Source organism: Capricornis sumatraensis, chromosome 16 (genome assembly GCF_032405125.1).
Source record: "Capricornis sumatraensis isolate serow.1 chromosome 16, serow.2, whole genome shotgun sequence".
Taxonomy (NCBI): Eukaryota; Metazoa; Chordata; class Mammalia; order Artiodactyla; family Bovidae; genus Capricornis; species Capricornis sumatraensis.
This window is the reverse complement of record NC_091084.1, coordinates 44,857,476-44,875,500: the sequence shown is the minus strand read 5'-3', so window position 1 is coordinate 44,875,500 and position 18,025 is coordinate 44,857,476. Positions and strand designations below refer to the sequence as shown.

The 18,025-nt window shown below is 40.8% G+C and overlaps 1 protein-coding gene across 3 annotated transcripts in view; it reads left to right on the top strand.

Moving 5' to 3' along the window:
- The first annotated feature begins 2,783 nt into the window (after positions 1 to 2,783).
- Positions 2,784 to 18,025, top strand: part of SWAP70 (switching B cell complex subunit SWAP70) — a 76,303-nt gene continuing 61,061 nt past the window's right edge. For all 3 annotated transcript variants that reach the window (XM_068988361.1, XM_068988360.1, XM_068988358.1), the window contains exon 1: positions 2,784 to 2,932. In XM_068988361.1, coding sequence (XP_068844462.1) covers positions 2,834 to 2,932 — 99 coding nt within the window. In that variant the 5' untranslated portion in view covers positions 2,784 to 2,833. The remainder of the gene's footprint in view (positions 2,933 to 18,025) is intronic.

Sequence of the window (18,025 nt, the reverse complement as noted above, 5' to 3'; positions counted from 1 at the left end):
GCAGCTGGTACTTGGCATCAGCCATGGAGCACAATCACTGCTGCTTCACTTGCTCCTTTCAAATCTTACACAGATTTCTCTTGTGACCAGTCCTATCCCAGAACCAGAATGGGAAGGGAAGTTTGGGGAACTGAATTTCAGTTCAGTTAAATTGACAGAGCAGAAAACCACCGCAAGAGCCAAATATCAACAGTTGTCAGGTGCCAGGGTGCTGTGTCTCAAATATACTGATGTCTCATTTCAGCCTTATAGCAGCTTTGCAAGATAAAGATTAGCCTTCCCATTTTACATGAAGAAATGAAGCTTCATATTTGCTCACAGGTGAGCAAATGGTGGAGTTTGGATTCTACCATACATCTTTGTGGTCGCCAGCTTCCAACATGGGCCCCAGTGATTCTTGGGTTTTGATTGTTGTTTAGTTACTAAGCCATGTCCAACTCTTTTGCCACCCCCATGGACTGTAGCCCACCACAGTCCTCTGTCCTTGGGATTTCTCAGGCAAGAATACTGGAGTGGGTTGCCATTTCCTTCTCTAGAGGATCTTCCAGACTCGGGGATTGTACCCACATCTCCTGCGTTGGCAGATGGATTTTTTACCACTGAGCCACCTGGGAAGCCCTGTTTTCTGATACTCATGCTCTTTTGGAGTTCCCCTCCCACCTTAAATAGGTCTGACCTGAGTAATCAGTAGAATATTACAGTGATGATATGTGACTTTTGAGGTAGTATCATAAAAGACATTACAGCTTCCACCTCTTTCTTGGATCACTTCTCTGGGAAAAGCCAGCTGACACGTTGTGAGGACATCCAAGTAGCTGTAGGCAAACCCACATAGGGAGGAACTGAGGCCTTTTGTGAACACATCCATGAGGGTGAAACAAGATGCAAGTAATTTCTACAGCACCAGCCTCCCCTTCAGATGACTACTACAGTCCCATATTCTGACTGAAACCTCTAAAGAGTCCGCAAGTCAGAACTACAGGACTAAATGGCTTCTAAATTCCAGAAATTGATGAAAATATGAGATTATGTTTATTATTGTTTTAAGCTACCTAATTTTGGGTTAACTGGTGATGCAGCAGCAGATAATATAATTTGCTAGGTTCCGAAGCACAGTTCCTATGATGTTATTTTGCTTTAAAATTTGTTCAGATTATGAGACTGGGGATTGTGGAAGAAGTCAAAATTTGAAAGTTCAGAATGTGCTGGTCATGTGACACCCCTCACCCCAGCAAAAGCTTTGAAACAGCTTTCTGGTGCTTCCAGATACAGAGAGAAGGAGGAGTGTCATCTAGTGGTTAATCTGAACCTTGAGAATTAGGAGGGTTTCTTTTTTGTCACTACCCAGGGAAAGCTGAGTTCCGTGAAGAAATTAGAGGTTAAATCATGTGTTTTTGTTGACTGGAAGACTTGACCTGGAGTAGGGAAGATCACTGATGGAGACTGGATTCTAGCAGAGAAAGCAAAGTCCCAACAAATGGAGAAGCAGGGGCTCGAGTGCCCTCCAGTGAGAGACTGACAGTCCCTCTGCTTCTGCCCGTTCCCTTCAACTGGGTTATCCCTTCCTCTGGCCCACCAAGTTCCCTTTGGCCTCAAGCTCACTGAAGTAGCTCCTTCCTTTTCTGCTCTCTCCAAATCCCCCTTGCTTATGATACCCTTTTCCTTTTAACAAAGTGCATATACATGCATTTAGGAACATAAAAGAGGGAAACAAAACCATCTGAGACCCATTTCCCTTTGAAAATTCTTAGTAATTGTTTTTTTTCTTATTTTTGTCCAGATTTGGTCTTGGATCGGAGATGCAAGGCACTGTGCCTGGTGACTTAATCAGACTGGTGTCAGCCAGCAGTAGTTATTGTCTAGCACTAGCAGGGCCTTTCCAGAACATCTGGAGCAACCATGCTCATTTCATATGTGGAAAATTTGAAGCCCAAAGAGCTCAAGTGATCACTGTTAACAGATATGAAATGAACATCTACAATGAGGAGGACATTCTTCTGGGCATGGATAGGTTCTTTTAAATGGTCCACCCATTCTGATTAGTAAGATGGGTGGAGTGATTTACTGGGGTCCTTCCAGATCTCATATTATACAAGCACAGAAATATCAGGAAACAGAATGTCAAACCCTCTGTAAGTTGTGAACTGACCCTAAACAGCTGAGAGTTAGAAAGAAGATGTTGCCTGACTCTCTTGACTTCTAAACCCACCTTAAACCTCGTCTCTGAGACCCCGGAATCCACTACACAGTAGACATCAAGAAACGGTTTGCGAAATGAATGAACCAGTTTCCCTCGAGGCCCTTCCCTGCTTCCCCTGCGGCTCCATGTCCTCTCCCACTAGGAACTGTGCCAGAATTTGAACCCCTGCCCGGGAATTTTTGGGGATCTTGTCTGGCCTCTTCAGACTGTGACCCCCTTCTAGGGTCAGGACCAGGGCTCCCTTTTTCGCTGCTGGACGCGTACTGAAGCCGAGGAGGCTGCTCTCCTCTACCCTCATATTTTTCCTCGGGATAGGGGCTCTTGTTTGGAAGGCGTGCAAGTACCGAAAAGTGGCCCGAGCTGGTTTTGGAAGCACTAGGGAAGTGCGTGGTGTCGCCTGTCTTCCTAGCCGGGAAACAAGGCCGGGCGTCCCCACCCGCAGGGATAGGCAGACCACGCTCGCTCTGCGGAGCGCAGTTCCCGGGCGGGCGCTGAGTGGGCGGGGCCTGGCGGGGCCGGGCCTGGCGAGGTCACGTGACCGCTCGGCAGGCGGGGGAGGCAGAGGCCGAGGGGCTTCAGACGCAGAGTGGCTGGCGGGGCAGTCGCGGCAGCCGGAGGAGCAGTGCCGCAGGCATGGGGAGCTTGAAGGATGAGCTGCTTAAGGGCATCTGGCATGCGTTCACCGCGCTCGACCTGGACCACAGCGGCAAGGTCTCCAAATCCCAGCTCAAGGTGGGCACACCCTCTCCCGGACCCCTATTCGCCCCTCCTCGGCGCGCGCTCTACTATCCCCGGTGGAAGCGGGCAGGCGGGCGGTGACCACAGGGAGTGGCAGGCCAGAATGTGGCCGAGCGGCCTGCTTGGGGTGGAGGGGGCAGAGACCGGCATTTGCATTTTTTGGACTCCCTCTTGTTTTGCGTTAGTTTCCCCAGGGCTCACCTTGAGCAAGGGACCGCGGGGGTGGGGACCCTGAGCGGCGAGCTCGGCTCCCTGTTGGCGCAGGAGGCCGGGAAGGTTTCAGACTCCGAGAGGGCGGTGGGAAGCTCCCTAGGAAACTAACCCAAAGTTTCCTCTTCACTCTTGTCTGGGAAAGGAAGGGGCTTGCCCAAGGTGCCTGGGCAGAGCCCTGCAAGGCGCACGCTCCGCACCGGGGCAGTCCTCAAAACGGCCAGCTGCACCGCAGGCAACCGGGCAGTTCCGAGAAGGGAGGGAGAAGTGCCCCAGGGCCCGGCCCTCGGTGGCCTTGGCTTTTGGGGCGCTGTAGCAATGGGGGACGCTTTCCGATTAGTGAGGACGACCTGGCGTCCTCGAGTCCGAATCGAGTCCAGGGTGTGCCGTGTCCCGCAGGAACGCAGTTTCCGGGTGAGGAGCTCTATCGGCACCCTGCAGAGGTCTTTATTGTGACTGCCAAAGACCCCATCATTAAGAGAGAGTAAGGTATGAATAAAGGAATGCTTGTAAATTGAGTAACCCCAAGCAGGGCAGCAGCAGCAGCAGCAAGCAGGGCAAGTGGCACTTGGCCAGGAGAAATTGGCAGCTTCTTGAAAGTTTAAAATACGGAAACAGACAAGAAGAACCATTCATAGGCATTTTAAAATATACACATTTTGGACATGAATGTCTCGTTTTCTTAGCCTCTTCTGGGAGTGAATTTCTGAAGATTGAGTTTGCTTTGTATATTTTGTGCAGTCATCAAGAGGTTCTTATGACTAGTGGCTTTTATGCCAGTAGGACTCAGCATTCTGCCTGTTTTCCTTTCACCCTACTCTCTTTTCTTATACACAAAATCATAGTCTGGAACAATTCATGGAGATCATCCACTTAATCTTTATTTGAATACATTTTTAAAATTAACAGAGTAAAATTAACTTTTTTGGTGGATTGTTCTGAGTTTTAACATACATAGATTTGTATAACTACTACCAAAATTGGGTTTTTGTCAGTTACACCATCCCCAAAATTTCCTTCATGCTGCTCCCTCTTCCTTAACTGCTGGCAATCGATGATCTGTTCTTAATTACTGTAGTTTTGTCTTTTCCACAATGTCATAAAAATGGAGTCACAGAGTATGTAACCTTTTGACATAGGCTTCTTTTATTTAGCATATATGCCTTTGAGATTCACTGATGTTGTATCAATAAATCTTTTTGTTTCTAAGCAGTATTCCACTGTATGGATACACCATGGTTAATCCATTCACTCTTGAAGAATATTTGTGTTATTTACAGTGTTTGGTAATTATGAACAGAGTTGAATTTTACTCTTCACTGTTTACTACTTTTAATTTACCTATACCACCATGTTTAAAGTGAGTTTCTTTAGATGGCATGTAGTTGGTTCTTGTTTTTTTAATCCATTTTGATAATCTATAATTATGTGTGTACAGACCAATTACATTTAATTATTGATGTGGTTCGATTTAGGGCTAGCATTTTACTATTTGGTTTCTGTTTGTTTCCACTCTTGTTTTCATTTTTTTGTCTTCCAGTTGATGACATTAATGAAATGTTTGCTATTACTTTTGTTGTATACCATTCAGCATTGTCTTTGTGGCTACTTATGGAAAAGGTGTCTGGAGGATTCTTGACTGCAGGCTTGGTGTGTGTGCATGCTAAGTCACTTCCATCATGTTGACTCTTGACCTCATGGGCTGTAGCCCAGCTACAGCCCCTCTCTCCTGGATTCTCCAGGCAAGAATAGTGGAGTAGGTTGCCATGCCCTTCTCCAGGGAATCTTCCCAACCCAGGGATGGAACCCACCTTTCTTACATCTACTGTATTGGCAGGTGAGGTTCTTAACACCTGGTGCCACTTGGGAAGCCTAGGCAGGAAATAAATCTCAGTTCATAACTTTTACCCACAAGATGTTGATAATGCAAACGTGCATTTGTATTTTGTCTCTTTGTTAGCTTAACTGAGAGATTTGGGGATTGATTCAGTTCTGTTCATCTTGCCAATGTGTCTGGAATTGGAAATATTAGAAAATTGCTGTTTAGTTCTCTCCTTTTTGGAGTTTTGACTCTGTAGTTTGACTCTGGTGGGCTACAGTCCATGGGGTCACAAAAGAATCAATAATCCATTGGCTAGGAAGAATTTTTGCCTTAATTTGCTCATTCATTTGTTCTTAAATGACATTTGTGTATACTCAGTGTAAGGTATCATGGTAATTTCATTAAAAAATTAGTATTTTTAGGCCCTTTAAGAGTTAATACCTTGGAGGAAATATAGGATTGCTTTATTAAATAGAAAAAAAGTTACACACCCAAAATGAGATTAAAATTTATCACTTTGGAAAACTATATGGGCATTCTAAAATATGTTTGAGACTTATCTTTTTGAACTACTTTCACAGTTTTTGACGTGTGTGGTGATTCTTCATGTGTTATTAGATACTGTGCTTAATTCTAAGGGTAATATGGATAGCACAGGTGGAGGAGAAAGAAACATCAGTTTTTGAGTTTAAAAGTTTAAATTTTGGTAGGCAAACTAAAAACTTAAGCAGCCATTAGGGAAATCTCTCTCTCTCTCTGTCTTTCTGGGTATATATGTAGATTATATTACTCAGAGAGTTACCCTATCCTTAAAAAATGTAAGATCTGGTGACAGATAAGAAGTACAGAAATACTATTGAGAGGAAGATGCTGAATGTGATAGAAGATAAGAGGCCATGGGATTTTAGAGGAAGAGACCAGTAGTTTTTACTGGTGAAATTACTTCTTGAAAAAAAGCTTTGAAGTGATCTCTGAAGAAAGCTAGGGTGTGATTATGTGGTATGGGGGAGAATTAAGCCCATTCTATTAATTCATTCAGCAGGTAGCCTGGTGACTCAGTGGTAAAGAATCCGCTTGCCAATGCAGGAGACAGGGTTCAATCCCCTGGAGAAGGAAATGGCAATCCACTCCAGTATTCTTGCCTGGGAAATCCCATGGACAGGGGAGTCTGGTAGGCTACAGTCCATGGGATTGCAAAAGAATCAGACATGACTTAGCAGCTGGACAACAAGAACAACAGCATTCATTCATTCATTCATTTATCCTTTCAATGGATATTTATTGACTGCTTTTAGCTCTAAGGAATCCATGTAAACTGCTGCAGGCCACAGAAATTCATCAGGCACTTATGTATAGAGACTTCTGTGTTGCTTATTTTGATTGGAGTGTAGGATATGAGTGTGTTTGTGTGTAGGAAGAAGAAAGAGTTGTTGAGGTCCTTGACGGATGGAGGTTTAGCTGGAGATGATGTTCTTGGAGAAGTGCGGGGCTGTTGGTACAGATCTAGTAGTTGAAGCGTGGAAAGAGGAGAGAAATTCAGCAATGGCCTTGGAGAATGGCTAGGGTAGAGGGAAGAAAAGAAGCCTGATGCAGAAGTGAGATGCAAGAACCATTGTGGGACAGCATTGGTGCTGAGGGAGAAGGGATTTTTCAAAGAAGACATGGTCTGTTATCTTTGATAACTTATTATTAATTATGTATATATATTTGGAGATTGTAAAATAATGACTGATTTTTCCCAGCTGTAGGTCATAAACTACATATTTCTTCTTTTCTGAAGGGAAGTTGTGAAATTTTCTTTCTTTTCTTTTTTTAAAAAATAATGTTATTAACTTATTTTTGACTGTTCTGGGTCTTCATTCCTATGTGGGCTTTTCTCTAGTTGCGGCAAGTGAGGGCTGCTCTTCATTGCGGTGTGCAGGCTTCTCATTGCAGTGGTTTCCCTTGTTGTGGAGCACAGGCTCTAGGGTGTGTGGACTTCAGTAGTTGTGGCCCCCGGGCTTTAGGGCCCAGGCTCATTAGTTGTGGCTCTTGGGCTTAGTTGCTGTGCGGCATGTGGGATCTTCCTGAATCAGGGATCGAACCCGTGTCTCCTGCTTTGGCAGGTGGATTCTTTACCACTGAGCCACCAGGGAAGCCTGAAGTTGTGAAAAGTTTGGAATATTGGCATTATCTTGGGAATAAAGTTATCTTTTACTTTTAAGATTACTTTGTAGTATAGTTCTCATTTAGATAAATGTTCGGGTCTCTGTTATAATAAGTATTTTCCTTGAGGGACCCAGTTTAGTACAAAAAGCTTATTTTTTTAAATTTATTTTTTATTGAAGGATAATTGCTTTATAGAATTTCTCTGTTTTCTGACAAACCTCAACATGAATCAGCCATAGGTACACATATATCCTCTCCCTTTTGAGCCTCCCTCTCCTCCCCTCCCCATCCCACACCTCTAGATTGATACAGAGCCCTTGTTTGAGTTTCCTGAGCCATACAGCAAATTCCCATTGGCTATCTATTTTACATATGGTGATGTCAGTTTCCATGTTACTCTTTCCATCCATCTCACCCTCTCCTCCCCTCTCCCCATGTCCACAAGTCTGTTCTCTGTGTCTTTCTCCATTGCCACCCAGCAAGTAAATTCTTCAGTACCATTCTTCTGGATTCTGTATATATGCATTAGAACACGATATTTATCTTTCTTTCTGACTGACTTCACTCTGCACGATAGGTTCTAGGTTCATCACTCTCATCAGAAATGACTCAAATGAGTTCTTTTTATGGCTGAGTAATATTCCATTGTGTGTATGTACCACAACTTCTTTATCCATTCATCTGTCAATGGACATCTAGGTTGCTTCCATGTTCTATCTATTGTAAATAGTGCTGCAATGAACAATGGGATATATGTCTTTTTCCATTTTGGTTTCCTTAGGGTATATGACTAGGAGTGGGATTGCTGGGTCATATGGTGGTTTTATTCCTAGTTTTTAAACAAATCTCCATACCATCTTCCATAGTGGCAGTATCAATTTACATTCCCACCAACAGTGCAAGAGCATTCCCTTTTCTCCACACCCTCTCCAGCATTTATTGTTTGTAGACTCTTTGATGATGGCCATTTTGACTGGTGTGAGGTGATATCTCATTGTAGTTTTGATTTGCATTTCTCTGACAATGAACGATGCTGAACATCTTTTCATATGTTTGTTAGCCATCTGTATGTCTTCTTTGGAGAAATGTCTGTTTAAGTCTTTTCCCCTCTTTTTGATTGGATTGTTTGTTTTTCTGGCATTGAGTTGGATGAGCTGCTTGTATATTTTGGAAATTAATCCTTTGTCAGTTGTTTCATTTATTATTATTTTCTCAAAAGCTAATTTAAAAAATTTATTGAAGTATAGTTGATTTAGAATGTTTTAATTTCTGCTATATACCAAAGTAATTCAGTTATACATACATATATATATATATATATGTACACACACACCTTCTTTTTCATATTCTTTTCTATTATGGTTTATCACAGGATATTGAATATAGTTCTCTGGACAGTAGGACCTTACTGTTTATCTGTCCTATATATAATAGTTTGTGTCTGCTAATCACAAACTCCCAATCTATCCCTCTCCACATCCTCTCCCCCTTGACAGCCTCAAGTCAAAAAGCTTATTTTTGACACCTAAATTTTATTATTAAATAATAGTCTGTTTTTGAGTAAAACAAAAATTACTATCTGTAGAAATTTTGAAACTTAAAATCCAAAAAAAAATTAAGAAAGGTATTTGTTGAGGTAAACATAGTTTCATTAAACTTACCAATAAGATAAAAATATAGAAAGAATTTAAAAACTGCTTGTGATTTACATAAGCTGCTACAGAAGCAGATGTTGAGTAGTCCTCTAGTCGCAGTGATGTTTCTTTGTAAACTCCACCTCCAGTCGCCGCCTGACCCCTTCCATGCCGTCCCGCCCTCCCACAAATAGGGAACCTACTCTGCCTCATTCCTGGCCTCCAGTCTTTTTTCATTTTCCTCCCACATTTCCTGTTACCCCTCTAGCTTCTTGCTGGCAGTCTGTGCACCCTCTCCAGGTGACTCTCTGGCTCCAGCTGAGGCATTTCTGGCTCCCCACCTGAGTTGTAGCTGTATAGATCTTCACCTCCATAGTCAGCCTGTGTACCCCTGTAGAATCATCAGCTATGTTAGCTTAATTTGTAATTGCAGTGTTGCAAGGCAACTCATTTTTTAAATTGTCATTGGTTTGATCTCTTTTTCAGGCTGGAATACAGAGGGATACTAAACTAAGTTACCGTTTTAAGTTAAGCTTGTTCTGATTGTGTAGAGATCTACTTTTCACCTGTGAAAGTAGATAGCAGTGGACTAATGGTGGGAAAGAAATCTCAGAAACACATTCTTTACTTGCTTTTATACTTATATGAACAGTCCTTCCTTAGAACAAACTGTAGTTTATTGTATGCAATTTCAGTATATTCTATGATAACTGATGAGAGGTTAAAAACTGAGAGAGATTTTGATGGAAATTTTTCAGTATAGGAAGATCCATACATATAGGTGGCTGAGTAAACATTATTGAGGTTAATATTTTAGAAATTTTTTTCACCAGTTTTTCCGTTGGTTTTGATCTTTGTGCCCTTCTTTTGTCTGTTGTTGTTTTTTAAGAAGGGACGTTTGTGTGTAGATCCCATATTTTAGGAAACTTTATTAATGTGCCATCTGAAGCAGACATTGTTACTTTTAGGTTATGTAAATTTCTAAAATTCATAAGGGAAAAAGATATTGGGCATATTATTTGAAGGAGAAGCAGCAGTTCTTCTCCACTGGTGTTTCATTTTATTTATTTAATTATTTGTGGCTGTGCTGGGTTTTTGATGCTGTGTATGGGTTTTCTTTAGTTGCAGCGAGCAGGGGCTACCCTCTTCTTGCAATGCACGGGCTTCTCATTGCAGTGGCTTTTCTTCTTGCAGAACATGGGTTCTGGGGGTACCCAGGCTTTCGTAGTTGCAGCTCTTGGGCTTTAGAGTGCAGACTCAGTGTTTGTGGCGAACAGGCTTAGTTGCTCTGCAACGTGTGGGATCTTCCCAGATCAGGGATGGAACCAGTATCCCCTGCATTGCAGGGCTGACTCTTAACCACTGACCACCAGGGAAGCACTCCACTGATATTTTAAAAATATCTTCAGGTGATTTAGAATTTCAGTGGTCTTGCAGAAAGATACTAAATCTCCAGTGTTACTTAGTGGGGATTCTTGGAATTCTAATACATGGAATTCTAAGAAGATGAAAAGATGAAGCCTATCATTTAAAAAATGTAAACCAAAAAAACCTTTTTGAATACCTCCTATATATACATGGTATAAAATTCATAATTTTCAAAAGAGCATTTAGGACAGTGAAAAGTAAGTATCACCTATACTCTGGCCTACACTAGTTATCTACCCTCAAGGTAACCATTGTTACTAATTTTTTAAATATTCCTTCTAGAAATCTAAATGTACCTTAAAATTGAACTTTCCTACACTGGTGGTGGGAATGTAAATTGGTGCAGCCACTATGCGGAACAGTATAGAGGTTCCTTAAAAAACTAAAAATAGAATTGCCATATCCAACAATCTCACACCTGGAGAAAGCTATAATTAAGAGACACATGCATCTCTTCACTGCAGCACTATTTAGAATGAATGGATAAAGAAGATATATATATATATATCACAATGGAATATTACCTAGCCATAAAGAAGAATGAAATAAATATCCATAGGAGATAAATTTCCACATCGGAAACAAATTTATGGTTGCCAAAGGGGAAGAGGGGAGGAAAGGATAAATTAGGAGTTTGGAATGAACATCTATATACTACTATGTTGAAGACAGATAACTAACAAGGACCTTCTGTACAGCACAGGGAACTCTACTCAGTATTTTGTAGTAATCTATAAGGGAAAAAAACCTGAAAAAAGAATATATGTACACCGCCCTCCACATGTATATGTACCTGGATTACTTGGCTGTACCCCTGAAACCAGCAGAACATTATAAATCAACTACACTTCAATAAAAAAAGTTCCTTAAAATTATTAATTTTATTGTTATTAGTAAATGTTTTCTTAATTATAGTAAAATCTAGTGATATTTTTGCAACCTCTGTTATGATTTTACTTTATAATTATGGTTGCAATGTGAATTACATGTCAGTGCTGGAAATATCTTGAAATAAGCTTATTGTCTCTGCACTTTTATCCTGTTGTTTTTAGAAACACAGGATTTTGTTTTGTTTTAAATTGTGCCCTTTTGAGGTAAAAGAGCTCACAACTAGTGAGAATCTAAATGAAAACAATTTGAGGAGCAACATGAGTACTTTGAATCTTTATTCATTTCTCAGTGATAGATTTTCAACTGAATATTTTTAAAGTTTGGCCATGCAGTTGTTTGAATATCTTGTGAATAATGTCATATGTTTTGTTCCCATGTAGGCATTTAGCCTCGAAAAATTTTAATCTTGCTAGCTTTAGAAGTAATTGAGCCAGGCCAGCAATCTGTTGAAAATATAAAGGAAGCAAGTTGCAGTAAAGAGCTTTCTTTGTGTGAAACACAATGTAAAAGATTTGGTTAATTCTTGTGAATTTGGCATGTGTAAGTATTCTCTCTCTAATCTTTAGTGTTATGTTTCTGTTAACCCCTGTGGTTAAAGCTGTTTCTGTTCTAAAAATCTAATTAAAAAAAAAAAATCCCCGTTTAGAGGACCAGAGCGTGACTCACAAGTGAGTCTGTGAAAGTCTTTGTAAATATTTTTTTGTATCTCACCAAAATGAAACAATAAAGACAGCTTTCCAAATAAAGAGCTTGTGAGAGACATGTAAAAATCTTAAAATGGTAATAATGGATTCTAAGTTATTTCCTTTTTCCATTTGCTAGAAACTTTTCAGTAAGACAGATTGAAAGTTTTTACTTTATTGAGATACATGTAAGCTTTTGCTTTATTGAGGATAGTATGCAATCCGTGAGGTGTATTTTCATGTGTGACCTTCCATCTTAATAGCCAGTGCTTTTCTAATCTTATGACTCAGTGACTCTTAACCTTCCTGGTCCCCGTTTTGTATTTCCTCTGGGGTCTTACTGCAGTCCCAGAGGTACATAGTAACTGGAAGCTAGAGACGGAAGAGGCTTTGAATGACCTTTTCTCACTTACACAGTTTGCCCTCTCATTTTCCCCAACAGGAGGGTTACTGTAATCCCCTCAGTGACTGTTGGTTGGCACATTGAAATCCAGATACTCCCAGCTTTCTCCTCAGTTCCTCTTAACGTGTGTCCCAGTTCCCTTCCTGAGCCTTTGGCTCAGTTTCCTTTATGTTCCCCAAGGCTTCATTTCATGAATCTGTTTTTCTGCTCTGCTCTCTGCTTTATTTAATTCTTCTCATTCTACCTTCAGATTCCGTCTTTTTTTTAACCCCAATCTGTGTGTACTTGAAACTGCTGGTTGCTGTTGTTTAGTTGCTAAGTTGTATCTGACCCTTTGCAACCTCATGGACTGCTGTTTTCAGAGATTAGGGTTTTAATTGTGGAAAAGTATTTGGGAGTAAATCTGTATACATACAGTCAAATTTTTTGTAAGGAGATCTTACAGTTAGGAAGAGATTTCTGCATTATTGGAAAAAATAATTTTTTTAATCTCAAGGTTCTTCTCTGCCTTTTGCTTCTTTAGGAATTATTAGCTTTACAGCTACCAGGAGAGTGTTATTATGTGGGCCTGGTGTACCAACCAGAAGTGCAGCAGTTAGGATGAAAGCTGTTCTGTCAGGGGGACAACGTTGAAGGTATTATATTTCACTGGGTAGGCAGCTCTGGGAGGTTGGAGCACTGTCTGCTCCACCAGGCTGCACATCTCCATCAGTTCTTTTAGTTCGTAGGATATTTGATGTCTCAGCCGGATGCTGTTACCTTGGAGTGAGAGCAGGAGCTGGTGGGCAGCTGACTTAACTCTCATGACTCCCTTCAGTGATGATTTGAGAAGATACTATTAGATAATGGGACACCGGCTTCCCAAGTGGCACAGTGGTAAAGAATCTGCCTGCCAGTGCAGAAGACACAGGAGATTTGGGTTCGATCTTTGGGTCAGGAATATCCCCTGGAGTAGGAAATGGCAGTCCACTCCAGTATTGTTGCTGGGAAAATTGCATGGACAGAGGAGCCTGGTGGGCTACAGCCCATGGCTTTGCAGAGAGTCAGACATGACTGCGCACACGTGAGTGCGTGCAGTGGACCACCAGGGTGTTAGCAGATCAAACTAGGTTGAAATTCTGAAGTTCTTCATTGGGATGATTTTGGGGAATTTGCTTTGCTCATTGTATTTTAAGTGTGTACGTGCCCAGTCCTGTCCAACTCTTTGCGACCCCGTGTACTGTAGCCTGCTAGGCTCCTCTGTCCATGCAGTTTTCCTGGCAAGAATACTGGAGTGGGTTGCCATTTCCTACTCCAAGGGATCTTCCTGACCCAGAGATCGAACCTGAGTCTCCTGCGTCTCCTGCATTGGCAATGGATTCTTTACCATTGTGCCACCTGGGATCTGTTAAAGGGGAATAAGAAGATGTTTAAACAAAATACTTGCTTGACTAGATGAAGCTCACAGCCTTTATGTGTGACAACACAACATTTACTAGCCAACTATTTCTTACCACACACTGATGTTGAAGAAAACTAATCTACAAAGCAGCATATAAATTTGAAGGTTTTAATCTATACCTTTTGCTTGGACTCTGGGGAAGTGAAAATTGTATACCATTGCTCCTTACATTGAGAAGCATGTGGTTTAGTAAAGAAGACAATACATGAAATGACTACAAGAAGTTAATATATAAGCCAGGTCTACAAGTGTGGAAAATAACTATGGAATATGATGTTCAGTACATTAGCCATTAACCACATTTGGCTATTGAGCATTGAAAAAGCAGCTAGTCCAAATTGAGAAGTGCTGTAAATATAAAATATACACTGGATTTCAGAGACTTAGTACAGGAATGTAAAACAGCTCTTTGAAAGATTTAAAAACATTGATTACATGTTGTAGTTGTAATATTTTGGATATATTAGTAAATTTAATGTTAGCTTTTTTTTTTACCTTTTGCATCTTTGTACATTTTAAAAATGTAGCTATTAAAACTTTTAAATTCCATTTGTAGTTTGCATTCTGTTTCTGTCAGATGGAGCTGCTGTAGAAGTTTAAAGGAAATAGAGAAAAAAATGCACATGGTTGTAGACAAAACATTTTATGGAAGAGATAGACTGTCAGCTGCTTCTGGAGGGAGTGGGGCTGATCTTGTCCAGTATAGTCAAAGAAAGATGGCAGTTATGGTGGTGGCCCTGTGCATGAGAGCAAGAGCTGAAACTTGCAGTATTGTGAGCGATAAGAAAATACTTTGAGTAGCGTGTTTGTTTTGAGACATGGTGGAAAATCAGGATTTAAAGGGAGATGGGATTACATTTTAGATGATTTTGTTTTTGTACAGAATAAATGATTAATGTGTATTTGTTGACTATGTTAGAATGAGTAGTTTAGAACTGATCCTCTAAAGAGGGGAAGTTATTAAACTTTGGAGGGTAGATAAATGACAGAGGGAGTTCTGAGATTTTTCTCATGATGTGGGTGTGATAATACGAGGTGAGAGGCTGGAGATGGGGAACCAAGTGAGGGACTGCTGTAAAGATTGATGTGTGCTAGACTGGGGTGGTGGCCCTGGGAATCAAAACCAACAAGCTCCCTGCTCTCATGGAGCTTGAAGTCTTGTGAGTGAAATGTATCAGCAAACTGACAGTCCAGATATAATGAGATAAAGAAAGTACACAGTGCTGGGAAACACAGAGGAAGGGAACTACTTAGCTGTGGTGAGGATTGGAGGCATTGGGTCAGAGAATGCTTCTACAGTAATAGTCCGTTATCATTGACCCTAAGGAATGTGTGCAGCTCCTCAGTAAGTGCATTTGTGGTGAAAGATTTGGAAAGTAAATCCCTTGGAGACAGAGGAAAAAGTGTCAGGAGAAAGAGAGCACTGGTTAGGGAGTCAGGAGACTTGTCTCTGCCTTTTGTTTGTGTGTGACCCTGGGAGGTTTCTTCTTCCCAAGCTTCATCTTGCACATTTGTGAAATGTGGAATAGCAGACAAGATCTTCAAGTCTTAGCCTTCTAATTGAACTTCGTCAGCTTGATGTGTTTACCATGTCTATCCTGATGAGTGGTCTCTGTTAGGGCCTCAGAAGGGAGAATGGGACCTGCTGGTGAGGGCAGGAAGCCTTTGTTCCCCCAGCCTCACCATCTCTGGTTAATCTTTCACCAACAGGGAGGCACGAGTCGGTGAGGAGAGGGATTGACCCTGGGGGAGGGGATTGAATTGGATCCAGAAATAAGACAAACTATATAAAAAAGTACAAGAGGAGAGTCCATAGTTTTGTTGTTAAGGGAATGGTGGTACCACAGTGAGAATCAGGGTAGGAAACCTGTTTTGGGGAGAAAGATAATGAACTCTCCTTTCGATTTTTTGGATTGAGACAAATTTAGCCTGGAAATCTTTAATATTAGTGATATAAACCAGAGCTCAGTTGAGAGGTCAAGACTAGAAAGGGATCTGGGAGTCATTAAGGTGGCTTGTTGTTGTCAGAATTAAAGCACTTTTTAAGAACTAAGGGCTCAAAATTGGGCTTTGAAAAATGCCCAGAATGAAAAAAAAAAAAAAATAGAAAAATGCCCGGAATGGAGAATAAAGGGTGAGGGAAGTGAACCCATAAACACAGGGCAAGGTAGAGCTAGTATGTCGTGGGGCCAAGAAAGTCTTAAGTGGAAAGGATGATCCCGACTGCCAGGAACTTGGGAGAGTGAATTGTTTAGAAGATGTCTGTCCCAGGTTGGGTTCTCCAGGAAGCAGATGTTGAGACAGAGCTGGAAGTGCAGAAGGGTTACTGGGGAGAAACACGAATGGAGGAGAAAAAGAGAGAGGAAGCAGGATTGGGAAAAGGAGCTGTCAATCTAGGACATGGACTTGACAAAACCAGGAGCTCTGGAGCAAAGATGGCCTCTTGGAGGATACCCACCCTGGGGAGAAATGATGTCATTGCCTTGCTCAGTCATTGGCTGAGGTGGACCCCGGAGGTACTAACAGCTGGAGGCTCTGCTAACCTCAGCTACTCCTTGTAGCTGGGCCTCAGTTCCTTTCTTGAGTGCTGCAGCTCTGTGTCTGCCACAGAGTCTTTTTGAGAAAGCAATTTTATGACCCTGATAGGGATAGAAAGAAGCCATATTATAGTGACAAGAGGGGACAAGGGGCCAGAGTGGTCAAAGGATGGGACAGCAGAGGTCAACCCTCAGATTTGTGATCTTTTTTGTCATCACCTTGGGTGTACACTATGGCTTCAGATCTCTTGGAGAAGAGTATACTAAATTAAACTACCTGGTTTCTCTGTCTTCTACTGTACAGTTCTCTCTCATACACTTGTTAATTTCTCTTGAGTCCTTTCCTCAAAAATCTTTCCTGGAATTTTGAGAAACTGGACTGCTTTACTAAGTCTCAGGTCAGATGAGTAATGCCTGCTAACTCTGGGAGTGTTAGTGACTAATAGAGGTATTGTATAGAGTTTTTATTTTTAAGCTTTAAAAATTATCCGAATTAGAGATTCCAATTAAAAATTCTTTCTGGAAAGAATATGCTGGTAGTTTAGTGAAGTACAGTTTAAAAACCCACATCTAGATTAAGGTGATGGAGAAACAAGCTAAATGAAACTAAACCAAAAAAAATAAGTAAAGAAAATTCTTAAATGGGACTCATTTAGCAAACATTTGTAGGCATCAGACACTGTCTTCTCGGCATTTCATTAGGTTTTAGTATTACAGGGTAGATAAACTATAGACCCTCTCTCTAAGGAGCTTACAGAGTAGTGGGAGAAACAGAGGCTTACTTCTTATACATGAATTGGACTCTAGGAGGCTGCCTCAGATAGGGAGACTTTGTTGCCCACAGTGTGGCTTCTTCAAGAGGCATGGCAAAGTGTAGTTCTTTATGGATGACTAAAGTGAGTTAATTTCATCAACTTTATAGTCCTACAGTGATCTCTTCATATAATTTTATTGGTGCTTTCTATCTGGAATTTTTGAAAATTCATTTAACATTAATAATTTTACATAAATATATTTAAATTTTACATAAATATAAAAGCTTCGCCTTTTCTCATTTTAAAGATAGTACATAGAATATTCAAACAGTACCTTAAAGTATAGAGACAAAGATAAAAGCACCTGGAATTCTACTAAAGGCAGATGCAGTTACCTTTGCAGTGATTATCCTTTTAACATTTCTTTGTCCCTCGCTATCCTTCCTCCATCTCCCTTACTGCTTACAAGCATATACATGTGTGCACACATGTGCATATACATATATATTCTTTTAGGTAAATAGGATCCTATTTCATATGCTTTTGTAACCTGTTTTCTTAATCAGTGTGTTAGGGTCATGTTTCCATGTCAATGCACATAGTCACAGACACCATCATTCTTTATAATGACTATGAGCTATTTTACTGTGTTGATGAGTCATGCTTTATTTAACTGCTTTACTACTCACAGATATTTGAAATGTTTTGGTGGTTTCAGCCAGGGATGCTGTGAAACTTCCTACAGTGCATAGGACACTTCTCCCTGCTCCCCAACAAAGAGTTATCTGGTCTAAAATGTCAGTAGTGGTGGAGAAAACTTGCTCTATACCTTCTCTGGTATTGGATGTTGGCAATTTTTACTCTCCCATGTCTGCTCAAATGCCAGGAGTTGCTTTTCAGGTGAAAAAGTAGTTGCTTTTTTAATGTGTATTATGTTGATTACTAGTGAAGTAAAGCATCTTTTCCTATATTTATTAGTCATTACTAATAATGACTAATTATTAGTAGTCATTGCTAATGACTAATTATTAGTAATTAGTCACTGCTTTTGTGAATTTCCTATTCATGTCTGTTGTCCATTTTTAAAATTAGGTGTTCGTTTCTTAATAATTTCTAGGAGTAATTTGAGTATTGG